This window comes from Lathyrus oleraceus, chromosome 2 (genome assembly GCF_024323335.1).
Source record: "Lathyrus oleraceus cultivar Zhongwan6 chromosome 2, CAAS_Psat_ZW6_1.0, whole genome shotgun sequence".
Lineage (NCBI taxonomy): Eukaryota > Viridiplantae > Streptophyta > Magnoliopsida > Fabales > Fabaceae > Lathyrus > Lathyrus oleraceus.
The window spans coordinates 120,116,963-120,136,830 of NC_066580.1; the positions used below are offsets into that span (position 1 = coordinate 120,116,963).

Below are 19,868 nucleotides of genomic sequence, written 5' to 3' on the forward strand. Positions count from 1 at the left end.
TTACGACAAATGGTGCAAACAAATGAAAGTGTTGTTTGGTTGCGAAGATGTTCTTGAAGTGATCAAGAACGAGGTGAACCCCCTTGTCTAAGGTGCAACAAATGCACAACGAGTAACACATAAGGAAGAGAAAAAGAAAGATTTCAAGGCGTTATTTTTTATCCATCAATGTGTGGATGGTGATAACTTTGAAAAAGTTGGTGATTGTGAATCGTTAAAACAAGCGTGGGAAATCTTAGAGAGAACATACACAGGGGATCATAAGGCGGAGGTGGTGAGGTTAAAAACTCACTAACGTCAACTTAAATTGATTCAAATGGAGGAAAAGGAGATGATCAACGACTTCATAATAAGAATCACTCGATTAGTGAATCAAGTGAAGGCATGTGAAGAAAAAGTCACAAAGCAGTATGCTTACGCGAAAATCCTGTATTCTTTAACACCAAGATTTGACAACGTGGTTGTAGCGATTGAGGAATCGAAGGATCTTGCAATGATGAGCAAAAAGGAGTTTCAAAGCTCTTTTGAGGTTCATGAGCAAAGGATGGAGGAGAGAGATAATGATAAGGCAAAGGCGGAGATCGCTTTGTAAGCTCGTTTTAACGAGAAGGACAAGAGATCGAAAGGAAAATGGCCCATGAAAAGTAAAGGGAATTTTTAGAAATTTGGTGAAAGAGAGTCCTAAAGTTAAAAGAATTTGACTTGTATAAGGGGTGATAGCAACAACAACAAAAATGATGGTAAAAGCAACTTTAGAGGTGAAAAAAAGAGGTTTGACAAAAGCAATGAGCAATGATTTAAGTGTCAAAGATTCAGTCATTTTTTAAGAGAGTGAAATGCTAATAAGAAGGGACCTCAAGGAGATGAAGCCAAAGTTGCAAGAAAATAGTTTAATGGGGAGATTACACTCTTGGTCATGATCACAAAAGGCTAATACAATAGTAGTAGGCTGCAGGACAACAACACCATCAATTTTGGGAATGCTGCAAAAATAGGTTGTAACCGGTTACGTGAAAGTTGTAACTAGTTACATGCAGAAGAAGATGTTATGGTAACTGTGAGAGAAGGAGTCCAGTGCAACGAAGAATGGTATTTGGATTCCGGTTGTTCTACTCATATGATGGGGAGGATGGATTGGTTTGTTAAAATCAATTGTGCCATGAAGAACAAAGTGAAGTTCGGGGATGACACCACTCTAACGACCGATGGGATCAATGATGTTTGATCATGGGAAGGGATGATGGGAACTCCTTGATCAAATATGTATTGTACATTCTAGAAATCAAATGTAACCTTCTAAGTATTGACTAATTGCTTGATAATGGTTACAAGATTCACATGGAAAATAAGGGGTTGCGCGTTATGGATACAAACAAGGTTTTGGTCCTTAAAGCTCAGATGGATGCCAATAGAACTTTCAAAGTTGAATTGAAGGTTATGGAGCATATATGTCTTGCTACAGTGGAAAGTCGAGAAGAGTGGATATAGCATTATCGTCTTCGGAATCTCAATTTATGATATCTCAAAGACTTGCAAAAGAATGGAATGGTAACGGGGTTGCCATTGATCAACATACCAGCTGAAAATTTTGAAGAAAGTGTGCAAGCGAAGCAACATAAGGGTAAATTCAGTAAGGATGCATGTTATCACCTTGAGGTGGTGAATTCATATATGTGTGTGGACCGATGCAAGTAGATTCAATTGGTGGCAACATATATTTTGTCACATTCATCGATGATCATAGTAGAAAGCTATGGACATACCAAATCAAGATAAAGGATGAGGTATTCGAAGTGTTTAAGAAGTTCAAGTCCATGGTTGATAGGAAAAACAGTCACAAGCTCAAAGTGCTCAAAAGGGATGGTGGAGGCAAATATGTATCAAAAGACTTTGAGAAGCTGTATGATCAAGAAGGTATTATACATGAGGTTGTACCACCTTGTACACTGCAGTAAAACGGTATTGCCGAAAGGAAGAATCGATCGATCATGAACATGGTAAGAAGCATGTTAAAGGGGAAGAATTTATCGAAAGAGTTGCGGGTAGAAGCAGTATCCACAACTGCCTATTTGTTGAATATGTGTTCAACAAAGAAGCTTGAGAAGGTAACACCAGAGGAAGCATGGTCGGGATTCAAATCGAATTTGAACCATTTGAGAATTTTTGGTTCCGTAGCGTACCGACATGTTCCAGGGCAATTTAGAAAGAAACTGGATGATTAGGGAGAAATGATGATACTTATAGGGTATCACTCTATCGGTGGTTACAGGTTTTTTGATGTAGCAAACATGAGGGTTGTGATCAGCCGAGACGTCATTTTCGACGAGATGAAGCCCTTGCAGCAGTCTGTAACCGGTTACGTAAAAGTTGTAACTAGTTACAAACTTGAAAATTCAAATTCTGCATTATTGGGAAGTGCATAAATGCCTTGTTGTCGAAGCCCAATTGTAGAGAATGTGAAAAGATCAACAAAGAAAAAAGGTTTTCCTCAAAGACTCCAAGATTATAAGCTGTTCCAAGACAACGAAGTCAATGATGATGGTGATTTCGTCCATTTTGCACTTATGGCTGAACCTGAACCCATTAAAATAGAAGAGGATTTAAGTGATCCAAAATAGATTTGTGCTATGAAAGAGGAACTAAAATCTATTGAGAAGAACAATACTTGGGAATTGGTTGATCTAGAAGATAGGAAGAAGCCAATTGGTGTGAGATGGGTGTTCAAAGTGAAGGCAAATTCCAAGGATGAAATAATCAAGCATAAGGCTCAATTAGTTACAAAAAGATTCTTGCAAAGAGAAGACATGGACTTTGAAGAGGTATTCACACCGATTGCTAGGATTTAAACCATTAGGATAGTTATTGGTATTGTGAATAACAACAATTGGCCCATCTACCAAATGGGTGTCAAATCCTTGTTTTTAAATGAAGCGATTGAACAAGAGGTGTATGTAGAATAACCCCCTGATTTTGTTGTGAGAAACCAAGAGCTAAAGTTCAACAAGTTGAAGAAAGTGTTGCATGGTTTGAAGAAAGATCCAAGAGCTTGGAACAAAAGGATAAATGGTTTTCTAAATGAGATTGGTTTCAAGAAATGTGTATCTGAGCATGGTGTGTATGTGAAGACAGATACAAGTGAATGAATGATCATCCTTTGTATATATGTAGACGACTTGTTGATAATGGGCAATAATGAAAAGTGTATTTCTAAGTTCAAGAGTGAACTTATGAAATAATTTGAGATGACCGACCTAGGCCTCATGACATACTTCTTTGGCATTGAGTTCCACAAGTCCAAAAAGGGATTGCTCATGCATCAAAGAAGGTATGCAATTGAGATATTGAAAAAGTTTGAAATGGAGCATTGTAATGCTGCCATTACTTCGATTAAACTAATCCAAAAGGGGGCTGCTCATGCATCAAGATGTAGTTTTCAATGAAGCTGAGAAGGATTATAAGAAAACTGATGATGTTGTTAGAAGTTCGAAGATCCCTGAAGAAGAATTGGAACATGAAGAGATTCTTGTTGAGATGGAGCATAGTGATGCTGAATTCCATAACCCAAATGAAGTCGAAGAAGAAGTATAAGTTGCTGACGAAGTTGGGGAGACTGATAATGATTACCTGCTGATAAAATATAGGTCAAGAAGAGTCATCAAGTCACCTACGAGACTTGGTTATGAACATCTCATAGCTCATGCCTTAATCTCTGCAAGTGAGGTCCTGAATGAAGAACCTAAATACTATAAGGAAGTTATGAGGAGTCGAGACAAGACCGAATGGCTGAAAGCCATGGATAATGAGATGAAATCTCTTCATGATAATAACACTTGGGAGGTGATCGAGAAACCTGTAGGGCCAGGTTAGTCAGATGTAAGTGGATTTGCAAGGTTAAGCAAGGAATCAAATGAGTGATGTCAAAGAGATTTAAGGTAAGGTTGGTTGCTAATGGGTTCACTCAGAAAGAAGGTGTCGACTTTAATGATGTGTTATCACCTATTGTAAAGCATAAATCCATTAGAATGCTGCTTGCTATGGTGGTAAAGTTTGACCTAGAACATGAACAGATGGATGTGAAGATAACCTTCATGTATGGTGATCTAGATGAAATAATTCCGATGAAGCAACCTGAAGGGTATGTAGAAAATGGAAATGAAGATTATGTGTGTAAGCTGAATAGGTCGTTATATGGCCTGAAACAATCTCCTCAACAATGGAATAGGAGGTTCGACAAGTTCATGACACAAATAGGTTTCACTAGGATCCAGTTTGACCACTGTGTTTACCTAAAATTTTGACTTGGAAGTTCACTTGTTATTTTGTTGCTTTATGTGGATGACCTCCTCATAGCAAGCAACAATGTTGAGGATGTTATGAAGGTGAATGTTGAACTCGATAAGGAGTTCGACATGGAGGATCTAGGAGTTGCCTCCATGATTCTCGGGATCGACATCCAAAGAGATAGAAAGTGGTCGAGATTATGCTTATCTTAAGAGACATACCTACTGAAGATTCTCGACAAGTTTGGTATGTCGAATTCAAAGCCTGTTGTAACACCGACTAATCCTCAGTTCAAGTTGGGTTCGAATCAAAGTCCTATTACTGAAGTTGAAAGAGCCTATATGAATAACATTTCATATGCTAGTATAGTAGGTTCTTTAATGTATGTTATGGTATGCATGAGGCCAAACATAACATATGCAGTGAGCCTTGTAAGCTGATACATTGCCAATCCTGAAAAAACGCGCTGACAAACATTAAAGTAAATTCTAAGGTACATAAATGAGTCTCTGAGCAGAGTTAAGATTTATGGTGGAACTTGTGGTGATGATAGCAAAGCAAAAATTGAGGATTTGTCGACTCTGATTATGCAGGTTGTATGGATTCTAGAAAATTTATTTCTGGATATGTGTTCACTATGTTTGACACAGCAATCAGTTGGAAAGCAACACTTCAAAATGTTGTTGCCTTCCACTAAAGCGGAGTATATTACCCTCCTTCATGGTTTTCTTGATAATCAAGAAACTGATCATACTCTATTTTTTTGGACATCATTTCTCAACACACACGTGTGTATATATATATATATATATATATATATATATAAACAATTGAATATTTATATTAAGGGTAAATATAAATAATTAGATCAGTATAATGGTAAAAGTAAAAAAAATTTATATGAAAAATAAATGAAAATTTTAATTTTAAGATCAAATATTTTATATTTGTATGGAAATTTTATTATATATATTTAGTAATATTCATATATTTATTTCCAACAAAAAAAAATCATATATATTTATAATATGAATTAAATTACATCAAAACTTTTTCTAATTTAAATTTTACATTGACCCTATATCGTTTCGTCTTTAACCTTTCTCACCACTATTTTGCTGCTTCAGTGTTCCAAGAAGAAGAAGAATCATGGTCTGGGGTCTCTTCCCCGTAGAAGATCCTCTTTCCGGTACTTGTTCTTATTTGAGTAATCAAAAATCAAAAGCGTATTGTTACTTTTCAATTCATTTATTTAACTTTAGGTCATTGATTTGTGCAATTATTCCATTTTTATAATCTTGTATTTGTATACGACAGGTGAAGATAATTACTACATTTTCAAAACTGGAACTTACAAAGTTGGTCGTAAAGGTATTAATTTTAATGTATTGTTTCTTATTAGTGAAGGAAAGTTTATGCTTGGCATGAATTTTTGTAATCCCCTTTGTTGATTAAATAGTTGTTTAGATGATGATGCTAAGGTGATTTATTGATTTTATGATTTTTGTTGCTAACAAACACTTCATAGTTATTCCTTTTCTTAAAAAATAAAGAATGACAAAAAGTGTGTTTTTTGCTTGTTTGTTTGTTTTGGTATTTATTTTTCCTTGATGAAGTGAATATATAAGAATTTGGTATGGATGCTATATGTCAAAATGTCAAAGAGTGTTTCAGCCGAAGTGCTGAAGATGGTTCGTTGCGCAGAGTGATTTTTTACTTTTTTTACTGCTTAACATGCCCATTTAGGCAAACGGCTTTAGGGAAATGTTTTATAAATCGAACTGGAAAGTTGAATCGTGAATGATGTCCATGGTTTGGTTATTTGGGTGGTTCGTTTGCAGTTTTTGTTTTGGTTCGAGTAGTTTAAAGAAGTTAAACCATGACCCTAATGTCTTGTCGGTTTGGTGTCTTGTTTAGCTATCATCGCTGAAGGATTTGATGCTTGTATAATGTCGGGGACATTCAAACCATATGCTAAATTTACAATTTGTTAAGAAAGGTCATATACTTGATCAAAGAGACTGTTATACAAGACCGAAGAGAAGACCAACTCGTCGACTTGAAGGCTTAAATGTTGTCATGTGGAAGCATGAGAATCCTATTTATAATTTATCTTAACCACTTTGTACCATAAGTTACAGCCATGTCTCAAGTCAATTAACTGAAATAGAAGTTTCTTTCAAATGACTGTTCTTGAGGTAGGGAGAGCTGAATGAAAAATGAAGATGCAACAATCAGATTTAAATCTTTAACATCTTTGTTCTAATCTTCTAGGTGACATTAATGGGCATAGCTACCTCATGCATTCATGTTCAGTGTTAAGTTACCCTCTTAATCGAGTGACTATGTTACTGAATATTTAAAAAGTGAAACCATGGCATGGATGTGATTTGTCCGAATGAAATTAAGTATAATCATGGCATGCTTTTCAGATTGGATGGTTATAATGACAGTGTACTGCTTTTTGGTCAACTTTTTTATATCTTTTCATGTGATAGTTGTTGCTGATCATTGGTTTTATGGATATCGTGATAATATTGTATAAGTTATTGTTACTATGTGCTTACAGGTTGTGATGTGATCATCACTAAGGATAAAGGGGTTTCTCGGGTTCATGCAGAAATAGTTGTTAATACAATGAACATGTCAAATCCTCAACAAAATGTACAGATAAGAGACTGCTCCAAGTACGGAACATTTGTCAGCAAGAATGTTGGGATTAAGAAAAAAGTTCATGAGTTACCAAACAAAGAAACAGCATTACATGATGGCGACCTTGTTTCTTTTGGCACTGGTAGTGCTACCTACAAGTATGTTAACTATCTTTTTAGTGTGATGTTCTACTCCTTCTTTTGTGCCAATTTTAGTTTTTAGTGTGTGTTGTTGAGGTGCTTTTCTAGGCTAGGTTTCTATAGGTATTAGGTAGATTAAATCTCATGATATTTGTCTGTATTATGTGCTCTTAAACACTTTTGAATTTCATTTGTGACAGGTTTTGCCATGTCCCCCTCATTTTTTTCATCTGTCCCTCAAATAAAGTGGATCGATCTTTGGCAAAGAAAATTTCATCAATTGGTCAGTAGAGGAAAAACTTGTAAATCACGAGCACATACGGTCTAATTGATTTAACCTAAGTAATTACTTACTTGAACATGATATTGCATGTTAGTTATGTTAGTGGTGTAGTAACATATTATACCCTTTTAGCTCTCCTCTTTAAGCAAGAAACATCATTTTGGTTGAAGTACCAAACTTGTCTTAATTTGATCAAACTGTTTTCACGTGAATAGTGATTGAAGTAACCTTTCAATTTAGGTGCTAGTATTGCTCATACCTTAAATGAAGAGTGCACACATGTGCTAGTAGATCAACTCACGCCCTTAAAGAAGGATCTTGTTGATGCAGTTGTTGCAAAAAAACCTTGTGTTCTCAAAACTTGGCTCGAGGTATAGAAGCATTCGGTCTTCTGTATTGCTATTTTGGGTTTTAAAATTTTCATTATGCTATCAATCTGTTAGAGCAAGTGACTATTAATATTTGTATTTATAGTTTTATGACATGAAAGTTAGTTGCTTGCATACTTATCATATTCATGTTTTGTAGTTTATTTTTTAATTACTTTGTGCATCGGAAACAAAATGTTTTCAGGACAGACATAGCTTTATTCTGCAAAAATATGGGTTATTTATAATGAGAGAGTTGATATTAAAGGATATACAGCTAAAAATGTCTTATGTAGTTTATGCACTATGAGTCTAGGACTTGATACATATCCATGCACTGATATTTATGGGTATCACACAATCTCTTCTATGTCCAAGATTAGAGTCATGCACTATGAGTCTAGGACTTGTTATAGATTCACTACTCCCTCCGTCCCTAATTATAAGATCCTTTAAGATTACTGGCTTGTCCCTTAATTATAAGACTCCTTACAAATATCTAAATACTTTTGTTAATCTTTTTTCAAATAAATCCCTTATTAATACTACCGATTTGCATTGGAATATGTAAAGTTAACATCAAATGCATTATACACAAAGGTTAGTTTAGTAACAATCATCACAAACTATTTACATTAATTACACCACTACTTTCCTTAATATGCATAAAAAGTCCCAAAGGGTCTTATAAACAGGGATGGAGGGAGTAGCTGTTTTGTGACCGGTAGCATTGTAAACCCTGCATCCTATGACATAATTTGTACCAAGTCTTGACTTAAGATAGTGCTTAGTGTTTCTTGGAGTAAAAATTTAAAAAATAATTTATCATAGCATGAGAACTCTTCGAGCATAAACATGTTATCGAATATTTAGTCTACATTTAAAAAATCATTTATTCTAAAGATTTTGTCTATATTTGTTATTTCACACTTGGTGAAGATTTAAGTTGTGACTGTTTGTTGCGTCTATAGTTTTTTGCAGAAAAGAAAATTAGCAATGAAATTCCGAGCAGTCATTCGTAAGTACTAAGTACCTTAACTTTTGAATTTGGTTGAGCTGGCTTTATATTTTGACCTGACACCGGTTAGACTAACTAAATAAGTTTTCTATGTCTTTTTCCATTTCTGCTCCTTTCTCTTTTGCACGCAGACATATTCCAACAGTGTCAGTGGAAGGAGCATCTATCAAAGTTGTTGATCCCAAAGCCCGTGAAAACTGTTTGAAAGGATACACTTTTGTGTTGGAATCTGTGCATTTGGTAGCGGTTTTCAAATCTTCTATACTTACTATGAAACTGAACTTAAGAATTATAATTTCTAGATGCTGTTTTTTTTGTTATTCTGATTTCCATTTTCTTATATGCAAGCACACTTAATGTAGTTGGAATTTTGTTTGAATATTGAAATGTAAATATGCAGGATACGCATCCAGGGTTTTAGGAAAGATAATATTAAAATATCCTTGGACCTGTTTATTTTTGGTGTTCTGGTTTCCAAGGCATTATGAAAATTTTTGAAACTGCATTTTAAAAGTAGATTGAAAATTTTCAAAACCATTGTTTTCCTTGTTTCCAGAAATGCATTTTCTCTAGTTTGTTTCAATCTCCTCCCCATCATAATTAAAAAGGAAATTTCATAACCAAATATCATTCTTGCCACTCACATACAGAGTAAAAACTGAAAATGAAAATTGAACATGTGGTAGAAAAAAAGCGGGCCCTTAGTATTGTTGTAGGCTGGAACATATCTAATCTTGACACAATGTATTTATATTTTATCTTATTCTTTACCTTGTTACAGTATAAATTTGGGGATCAGCTAAAGTCTTTACTGGAAGTAGCTGGTGCTAAAACCATTTCATTTCAAGAATTCTCTTCAATTAGCCAAGTATGTATTTAATTTCATTCTTTCTATTTGTGAATTCTGTAGATAAAAGGGTAGATACTAGTGTTTTGGGAGTAACATAAGTTAGTTAGCTATTTTATATGCTTATACCATCTTTTGATTTTCAGCTCTTTCTGGCATTAATCCAAGTCAGGAATGTAGTTATCATTGAATAGCAAGACACTGAAGTTTTTGCTTGAAAATTCTGATTTCGCATTTATTCCATGTAGGGATCAGATTATGGAGATGATAATCGTATGGTTTGTATCATCCCAGAAGGAGCGGCATGCAAGCCTGATTTTATTAAGTTATTAAGTTCCTTGCAAAAAGTCAATGAGATGGGTATAATAAATGCTGCTCTCAGTGGAGATCTAGACCTGTCTATTTTAAAATCACCGTGCGGTAAATACTCTATATTTCTAGTAATTTATTTGCATATTCCAAACCCTTTTATTTTCTCTCCCTATGATTGAAGAACCTAAGTTCTTACTTTGTTTTTGTTTATCTGGTTAACTGCTTAGAATATTGACAGTGAAGTGCAAGAAAACCTACTTCAACCTTATTCATGTATGTGGGTACTAATATTTCTGCTTCACCTTCTTCCATAAAAGAAAAGAAACAAAAATCGTACCATTTGATTAACTAACTGATCAACTAACAACAAATACTTCAAAATTATGACATGGCTTATACCGCCTATATTTGTTGAGACTCTCTAATTGCGCGACTAATAGATATAAAATAAAGGAGAATAGGAAATATTTGTTGAATCAACAATTTGCAGTATTATTTCTTGTTCCCAGTAATTGATGATCAGTTCTAATTTTTTTTCTTCTGTTATATTTCATTCATAAAATAAGATTCAATCATGGACAGGATGTAACTTCCATTCTTTTGTTATATTTTTGCAACTTGTGAAATTTATGTGGTTATCAGACCATTGTGGAATAACATATATGTTTAACCACAAGCTCACCTTTTCACGATATCGAGTAAAAACATCACATTTATAGGCATAATAAGATGGGCACTTTTGAACTCACGAACAGACTATGGATTTTGGAACTTCTCGAGGAAAATCATCTCAGAACTAATATATACCTACATCTTAAACAAAACAAAGTCCAAAAATAATAAACTAATTACAATAATTAGATATTCAAGCTACAAAACCCGTCAATTTGTAAGGAGGTAGCATAATATCGCAAGGAAAAGCTGCATGGGTTTTGTTATGGACTGGACATGTGCTGACAGATTTTATGCAATACATTGCTTCAATCATTTTGTAATATTTACTCAAATATATTGTTTTTGCATGAAAAGAAACAATTTAAACTTCATTCTTAGTGATGATCTCTGTACTCTAATGTGTTACAATAACAAGATGTATGTACTGTTGCAGTGCTTATCTCATCGTCATGCTCTACAGACGAGACAATTGTAGCAGATTCAGATGCTGAAGTTGAAACAGCCACATCACCCATTGCAAGTGAGGCATTATGTGGTGGAAATAATGTAAAATATGTAAAAACAGAAGAAATAAATGATGATGATGATGGTGATGATTCCAGCGCTTCGCTCAAGAGAAAAGATGAGAGAATGGAACCAATCTTAGATGATATTTCTACCAGTTTGGATGAAATAAAACGTGCAAAAGCAGACATATCCCTGGATACTTCTATCCGATCTGATACGTATGCTACCAGCTTCAAGGATGGCACTGGCGGTATCGAAGTGAAGAAAGACAAGGTTGATGATTATGGAAGTGGAAACTCAGATATTGTTTACAGCCAAAATTTAGTTGTTCGAGATATAAATACACTAACAAACAGAATTTCTGCACCAAACAGCAGCGTTCCAAATTTCAAACGATTTAGAAAGGTATGGTTTGGTACTATACATCTTATATAAGGGGCTTATCATGTGTTTACTTGAAACTGGAACCAAACTTGTTTTTGATTAACTAGTTGATCTTTTTTTCTTGACTTGTCTGATTTTTATTTTCCATGCAGCTATATCTTTTCATGCAAGGTTAATCATTAAATATAAATATCTATGACTAATTAGTCCAATTTTCTTTGAAATGGAATTGCAGCCACAAACTCAATCTGGAAATAGTTTCAACAACCTTGTTCCATATGCAAAATATCCGTACAAGTAAGAATAATATTAATTGTGACTTCTGAGTGTTACTTTAAAAGTAATTTGTTTATCTTTACTTCACTATATTTCTTCTTATGTTATGTTTCATTTGTTTTCAACAATAGGGATTCTGGCTATGGAAATGATGAGACAGCTGAATATGTGAAGGAGGAAAAAAGGCGAAAACAAAGAGAAGCCGTGGCTGATGATCTATTTAATAATCAGAAGGTTAGTCCAATACTCTTCCTGTACCTTAAGAGAAAAAGAGAAGGAAGGAGGGGGAGGGGGTTGAGGTCACATTAACCTAGGCTTGTTGAGTATATACCTTAACTTTTTTACTTGTACCACTGCAGGCAAAAAAACGAGGCACAGCCGGTTCTCTTCGCGGCATGCTTACTAGTACTAGATAAAGTAAACCTCTTTCAATTTTTGTGTTTAAATTATCTTCAAAACGTTAAATTTTCTAAACCAAGAGCAATTTGGGCTTGAAGCATGAACAACACACATGTGTCGTAGTTTGATAATTTCTAAAAATAGCATTCTCATTTATACTTAGGTCCTGGTATATAGTTCAATGAAGTAGTTAGTTTCCCATTTATATTATAGACCTGTGTGGGTATATAGTTGAGTTATTTAGTTTGGAATTAAGTTTGTTAACATTCAAATGTAGCATTCAAACTGCAAAGGAGGTGTGCATGTCAAGCATGGAAGAACTTGAGTGGCTGTGATATATGAGGCATGCTCATCTAAATTTTAGAAGACCAAGTGAATTGAGTTCTAAGAATTTAGTGTATGACCTTCCTAAACTGAATGCAAACACATGTGAAACTTGTTTAAAAGGCAAACAAAGTAGACTTGCTTTTGCATTAGACATGCCTAAGAGATCAAATGATGCACTAAAGGTTGTGCATTTTGATATATGTGCTTTTGAAGTATCATCACTAGGTGGAAACAAGTATTTCATCACTTTTTTGATGAACATATAAGAATGTTGTGGCTGTATACCATTAAATTAAAAAATGAGATAGTTGAAGTGTTCAAGAAATTCAAAATCTTCATTGGGAAGGAGAGTGAGAAAACAATAAAGGTTTTAAGGAGAGTGGGAACACATATGAGACCACAGAGAACAAGAGAAGTTCCTAATAGACTTGCAGGTTGGGAACTATTATCTAATAATACAGTCAGTAATGATGACGATCTTATACATTTTGCTTTGCCGGCTGATGCTGAATCAATGTGCCATAATGAGGCAAATAAGAATAAGGTCTAAAGGAAGACCACAATGAAGGAACTTAGGTCAATTGAGAAAAGTCACACTTGGAAGCTAGTAAATTCACAACATTGTTTATGCCTTATTACCAGATATATAATGTGAATATGCTTGCACTCCAAAAATGTCTACTACAAGAAAGTGATAAAATATATGTGAAATTATATCTGATTGTTATTCTTCTCGTACTTCATTTGGTCTTTCAAACTTTTCCAACTAAATGATATGTTGGGTAACCTGAATTACAAGTTATTTGATAATTGATGATAAGTTGAGAGAAAATTAGAGAGTGATTAAAGGAAAATAGTTTATTGAATGATGTGTTGTGTTGAGTTATGTTTTAATTACAATGAATGGTGGTATTTATAGACACATTAGATTGATATACTTGCACGAGTATATCCTTAATACAATATACTTGCACAAGTATATGCTTAAAAATAATATGTCAAACAAACATTGATATACCTGTTGGGGTATATCATTAAACAAATTGAATTAACCACAATATCCTTCGTAATTCAGATTTGCCATGCTTCTTATTTCCATTAACTTTTTCACATTGTGATGGCTTTGACAAATCAGATGATCCGAATTGATCAAGTTACTTGCCATTATAATGTAATTTGCCATTGAGGAAACATACAAGACATCATTGATGATAGTTTCATGTACATCCTTCTTTTTCACCCTAATGTTGATCATTCCTTCCGATGTCGATGTGCTGGTGTCTGCAAAATAAATCGATCTTCTAACTAGTTCATCCAACTTTACAAACCAGTTTTTGTTGTCTGCATATGATTTTTGCAACATGTACCAAGATACCACACATTTGCTTTCTCTGAAGTCAAATGTGTTGCAGCCATCAAGATAACATCTTCAGATTCGCTGCTACCATCATGAGTAAATTGAGCCACACCTTTGTCCTCATCATTGTTCTCATTGTAGTAGCAGTCTCGAGCATAATGATCAAACTTCTGACAACCTTTTTCATGTCAACTTTCTTCTTAATTTTTTGGTTTCAATTTGCACCATTCTTGCTAGTTTTACCTTGGCTTCTTGAAGCCTTACCAACATTATCATTATTATTCAACTTATTCTTCCATTTTGCTTTCACTTTGTTATTGCTTAAGGAATTTTCTTGAATCTTCTTGAAGAACTTTGCTTGCAATGTATGTTTAGATACCTTTTCAGAATCTCTTTGCTTCAACCTCATCTCACGTGCCTAAAGAGATGCTTGCAATTCTTGAAGCTTCATCTCTGACAAGTCTTTTGATTCTTTAATTGCCACCACAATGTGATCAAACTTGACTGGAAGAGTCTCTAACACATTCTCCACCGTCTGCAATTCAGAGTTCTTTTCTCCACACGAATTCATTTGATTTGTCAAATCCATTATAATATGATCAAACTTTCTGGTTGAAATGAAACATGTCTTTTATCGAAACAAAAAAGTTTTTGGCACTTTATAGCTACACACTTCTTGTATCTTTTGTTGGAGTTAACACTGAACTTCCATTATTGCACAAGAGAAGAAGATGAAGATGAAAGATTTGCAGAGAAAGAGAGAAAAAGGATGTAATTAACTTTAAAGCTCAATTTCTCAAATTCACAAAATCTGTTATGAATGTAACTAACTTTGGATTTATATACATTCACCCAAATTCAAATGTAAATGAAATTCAAACTAAACTCAAATGCAAATGCAAACTAACTTGAATTTGAATTACATTTCAACACCATCCCTTAATCATATTCAAGACTTAAAATCAACAACATCAATTACATCCCTCATATTGATGAAGTGTTCAGTTTTGATCGCCTTGATCATTACATTTGTAAGTTGCTTCTGAGTACTGCAGTGAACAACCTCAAACACTCAATTCTGAACTTAATTGCGCAGAAAATGGTACCTTGTATCAATGTGCTTGCTTCTTCCATGCAACACTGAATTCTTAGCAAGACTTATGGAAAATTTGTTGTCAATGATCAATCTGATTAGTTTGCTCACCTTGAATTTTAGTTTCTATAGCAAATTCATCAGACAAACAGCCAGGCATGCTGACAATGCACCAACTATGTATTCTGCTTCACAAGTTTACAGAGCAACCACTAGTTGCTTCTTGTAACACAAAAAATGAGAGCTCATAGATACATAAACATGTATCATGTTGTGCTTCTTTTGTCCACTCTATAACCACAGTCCGAGTCTGAATAACATATCAGCTCAGCATCATCGACACTCCATATGGAAACAAAATTCCATGCCTCAGAGTCCCTTTTACATACCTTAGTATCTTGACTACAATTTTGTAATGTAACCATTATGTCTTACTCATAAACCTACTTATCATTCGAACTGTATAACATATGTTAGGCCTGATGTTACACATATATCTCAAAGAGCCAACAAACAGTTTGAAGGTTGTAGCATCTGTTGGTGTAAGCCCTAGAGGCCAATACTTTTGGTACTTGTATCGAATTATTTATTAATAATAAAAAGCTTTTTCTTTATTATGTTTGTTTAATAAAGTCCCTAGAATAGCTAGTCCGTTTAATGTATCAAGTGTGACTTAATCATGAGATCACATTAAACATAAGGACATTATTCTTAAAGTATCCGTAGTCGAGCTTTATTGTGAAGTGGGATAACATTAAAGCATTAAGACTATTATGTATATAGACTGATGATCACATCTCATGGATCATGGATAAGGAGTTATCAAGTCTTAAACATAGGTATGAATATTAAGAGTAATATTTATACTGGATTGACCCGCTATGAGAATACTATATAGAATATTATGCAAAGTGTCATAAGTTATTCTCATGGTGATAATGGTGTATACCACCCTTCGACCTGAAACCACTATGGATCCTAGATGTAGAGTCGAGTGCCTTATTGCTGATCAAACATTGTCCGTAACTGGATGACCATAAAGATAGTTGATGGATACTCCACGAAGCATGCTAAGGGACATGAGTGACCTAGATGGAATTTGCCCATCCTGCGTAACAGGATAAATGTCTATGGGCCCAATATTGAACTGGACAAGGATGGCACGGTCTATGCCTTGTGTTCAATATAGACATAAGGGCAAAAGGGTAAGTGTACACATAAGTATTATCACATAAGGATTTGTCAGATCACATGACATTTTCGTGTCTTGGGTAGCAGTGATGTGTTGCTAGATACCGCTAACTGTTTATTATGTTAAATACGTGATTTAATATAATTATCAATATCGTGGGAACCTACAAGGTCACACACAAAAGGATGGATTGATGAGAGATAGAGTAACTAAGGAATACCGTAATGTACGGTGCACTTAAGTGAATTGTAGAACATCGTAAGGTACAGTGTACTTAAGTAGAATATGAAATATGGTAAGGTACCACGCGCTTAAGTGATTTTGGCATATTATAAGATATGGGCCACATACACTTGAGTGGGCTTTTTAGCTTGCAGCCCACACAAGTGGTTCTATAAATAGAACCCTTGTGTAGAAGCATTTGTGCAGTTGCAATTTTCGTTTATCTCTCTCTCTCTCTCTCTCACTCAAAGCCTTCATTCGTAGCAGCTAGCACTGAGATTGAAGAAATCTGTTCGTGTGGACTGAGTAGAGGCGTTGTCATTGTTCAACGTTCGTGATCGCTCCGTAGATCTGCATCAAAGGTTACAATTGCCACAAGAGGTAACGATTCTATCACTGATCATGCCCATTCGTAAGGATCACTAAAGGAGAAATTTTAAATTCCGCTGCGTTTTGGATCGCTCTTCTCCTTCAACATCTACATCCTCTCCATCAACATCAGAATCCAACTTATGATTTGTCTTAGAAGGTGTGACTGTTGACTTGTCATTCATCAACTCAATTCTCTTCAGCAACTTAAGTTCATACTTTAATTGGGACACAATGATTTCCTTCTTAGAGTGTAAAGTCTCCATCCCTAGAAAATATACCATGTTTCCAAGGTCAGTCATATCAAAGGCATTCATCAATACCTATTTGAACTTATTTATTTCAGAAGTACAACTCTCTGTTAGAAGTATGTCATCCATATAAAGACACACCAGAATCACATTTCTATTAGAAGTGTGCTACACATACACACCATATTCCATTTCATATTTTTAAATCCCAGATGTTTGAAAAATGAATCAATTTTCAGATTCCAAGCCCTTAGAATTTGTTTCAGCCCGTACAAGGCTTTATGCAACTTATGCACCATCCATTCTTTGTTCTCTTTCACAAATTCAGGAGGTTGTAACACATAAACTTATTTTTGCAATGAACCATTCAAAAAAGATGACTTTACATCTAAATGTATCAGATGCAAATTCATATTTGCAGCTATAACAATAACCAACCTTATGGTTTCATGTCTAGATACATGTGCAAACGCTTCAAATTAGTCTAACCTATACTTTTGTTGGAATCCTCTAACCTATACTTTTGTTGGAATCCTCTAGATACATGTGCAAACACTTCAAATTAGTCTAACCTATACTTTTGTTGGAATCCTCTAGCTACTAACTAACCCTGCTTTACGTTTGGAAAATAATTTATCTGGCTTCGGCTTTATCTTGAAAACCCATCTCACACTGATGACTTTCTTGTTATGAGGTAAAGAAGTCAATCCCCATGTCTTGTTTCTTTCAATTACCTCAAGTTCTTCCTTCATGGTGTAACCCACACCTTCTTCTTGAGAGCCTAATTGATGCTAACAAGTTCAGAGTCCACCATCATGGCACTCTATATAACTTCTCATTCAGAGTCAATCTTAGTATCATGCAGCAAATCAAAGTCTGCAAGTCTCCTTGGTATCTGTCTAATTCTTCGTGGCTTCTAGAACTGCGCAAGTTCAACTTCAGAGTCAGGACCACCTTCAGAAGCTCCACCTTCAAAGGCAGAACCTCCTTCTGAAGCAGGATCAACTTTAGAGTCAGGTCCACCATCAGAGTTAGAGTCACCTTTAGAGTCAGACTCACCTTTAGAGTCAAAGTCACCTTCAGAGTCAGATTCACCTTTAGAGTTAAAGTCATCTTCAGATTCAGACTCACCTTCAGAGTCATAATCACCTTCAGAGGAAAAATCTCCTCCAGAGGCAGAATCAGACAGTAGAATTAAATTGAGACTTGCTCCAATCCCATGTTTCTGATTCTTTCACTATGACATCTTAGTTGACTTCAACTTTGTTGGTAACTGGGCAATAGATCTTATAAGCACATTAACTATGGTAACCTATAATCAACATGACTGTGCTTATGTCATCCAATTTCCTTCTAGTAGCATCTGGTATATGTTTGTAACATACATAACCAAACACCTTGAAATGAATGACACTTTGCTTTCTTCCAGCACACTTCTCAATAGGAACTACTTCCTTTAACTTCTTTGTTGGACATTTGTTGAGCATATATACTGACGTGGAAATTGCTTCACCCCACAATTTGTGAGGTAGATTCTTCTCCTTCAACATGCTCCTTGTCATGTCAAGTAGAGTTCTATTTCTTCTTTCAGCAAGACCATTATATTGTGGAATGTATGGAGCAGACACCTCATGCTCAATACCATGTTCCTCACAGAACTTCTTGAATTCTGTTAAATTGAACTCACCTCCACCACCAGTTCTGAGGATCTTCAATTTTTGTCCACTTTGATTTTCAGCCTTTACTTTGAACTTCTTGAACTCAGCAACCACCTCATGTTTGAACTTTATGAATCTTACCCATGTCATTCTTGTGAACTCATCCACAAATGACACAAAGTACTTGTTTTCTCTAAGTGAAGGTACCTCAAATGTTCCACATACATCAGAATGCACCACGCCTAAAGCATGAGTTACTCTTGGAGGCATTTCTGATGAGAATAATAATCTTGGTTGCTTGCTCTCATGCATATATCACATGATTTATATGGTGCCACATTCTTTGAACTCAGATGCCCTAAACTTATGAAGTTCAAATGTCCCAATCTCTCGTGCCACAACTCACTTTCCCTTCAACACTTCTAGCACTAAAGCATTGAGTGTATGTTGTTTCAACATTCATCTTGAATGTCTTGTTTCTTCCCAGTTCAGACTGCATAATCAGCTTTTGATTACAATCATACAACTTCAAGAGTTTGTCCTTCATGGTTACTGAAAAAACCTTTTTCAATAAGCTGACCTACACTCATCAGACTGCAATTCATGCCAGAAACATATCATACATCCTTAATCAGTACAGTTTTTCCATCTTTCAATTTCACTATAACATTTCCCATTTCTCCAACATTTAGATACTGTAATACCCCAAAATTTACCCTTCATTTTTCCTAAAAAAAAAAAAAAAAAAAAAACGAAAACGAAAAAAAATAAAATAAAATAAAATAAAAATTAATTAATTAATTAATTAATTAATTAATTAATTAATTAATTAAATAATTAAAATAAATAAATAAAATATAACAAATTATTTTGGACTTGGGTCTCCCTCATTTGAGCCCATTACCCACGAAAATCAGTCTATAAATACTGAGGTTTCAGTAGAGGAAAAGACACTTGGAGTTACACTGGGAGATTCACTTGAGAAAAAGGGAGAGAAGCAAAATACTCTGAGGTTTCCTTGGAACAAAACACTGGACAAAACCTGAAGGGAAACCTACAAGCTACTCTGCAGCAACCTCCAGGCAACTCTGAAAGGTTCATTCTGACTCACAGACTTTCAACTCAACCAAACCCTGCCATTTGATTTTTCTTCTCCAATCAGGTTTGCCCTATATCCATCATCTTTATGCCTTTAATTTGAATGCTCTAAAAATATGAGGTATTATGGGTGAATTTGATACCCTTTTGATGCATGTG

The 19,868-nt window shown here is 34.9% G+C and overlaps 1 protein-coding gene across 3 annotated transcripts; it reads left to right on the plus strand.

Annotated features, from left to right (window-relative positions):
• Nucleotides 1-5,332: 5,332 nt before the first annotated feature.
• Nucleotides 5,333-13,335, plus strand: LOC127118409 (nibrin homolog). 3 transcript variants are annotated; one of them, XM_051048602.1, is made up of 14 exons: nucleotides 5,333-5,470; nucleotides 5,599-5,652; nucleotides 6,851-7,091; nucleotides 7,274-7,356; nucleotides 7,597-7,727; nucleotides 8,696-8,742; nucleotides 8,874-8,982; nucleotides 9,524-9,610; nucleotides 9,838-10,009; nucleotides 11,010-11,488; nucleotides 11,703-11,764; nucleotides 11,875-11,977; nucleotides 12,103-12,160; nucleotides 12,420-13,335. In XM_051048602.1, the coding sequence occupies exons 1-13, from the start codon at nucleotides 5,431-5,433 to the stop codon at nucleotides 12,157-12,159; spliced, it is 1,665 nt and encodes a 554-aa protein (XP_050904559.1). In that variant the 5' UTR covers nucleotides 5,333-5,430; the 3' UTR covers nucleotide 12,160; nucleotides 12,420-13,335. The 3 variants fall into 3 exon arrangements, with proteins under 3 accessions (XP_050904559.1, XP_050904558.1, XP_050904560.1); XM_051048603.1 differs by lacking the exon at nucleotides 12,420-13,335 and adding an exon at nucleotides 6,199-6,735 and having other exon boundaries at nucleotides 5,377-5,470; nucleotides 12,103-12,352; XM_051048601.1 differs by lacking the exon at nucleotides 12,420-13,335 and having other exon boundaries at nucleotides 12,103-12,352.
• The last annotated feature ends 6,533 nt before the right edge of the window (nucleotides 13,336-19,868 follow it).

Coding starts and splice junctions, on each gene's coding strand:
- LOC127118409 (XM_051048602.1), top strand. CDS start 5,431: ATGGTCTGGGGTCTCTTCCCCGTAGAAGATCCTCTTTCCG. Junction 8,743..8,873: donor GAAATTCCGAGCAGTCATTC/GTAAGTACTAAG, acceptor TTTTGCACGCAG/ACATATTCCAACAGTGTCAG. Junction 11,978..12,102: donor ATCTATTTAATAATCAGAAG/GTTAGTCCAATA, acceptor GTACCACTGCAG/GCAAAAAAACGAGGCACAGC.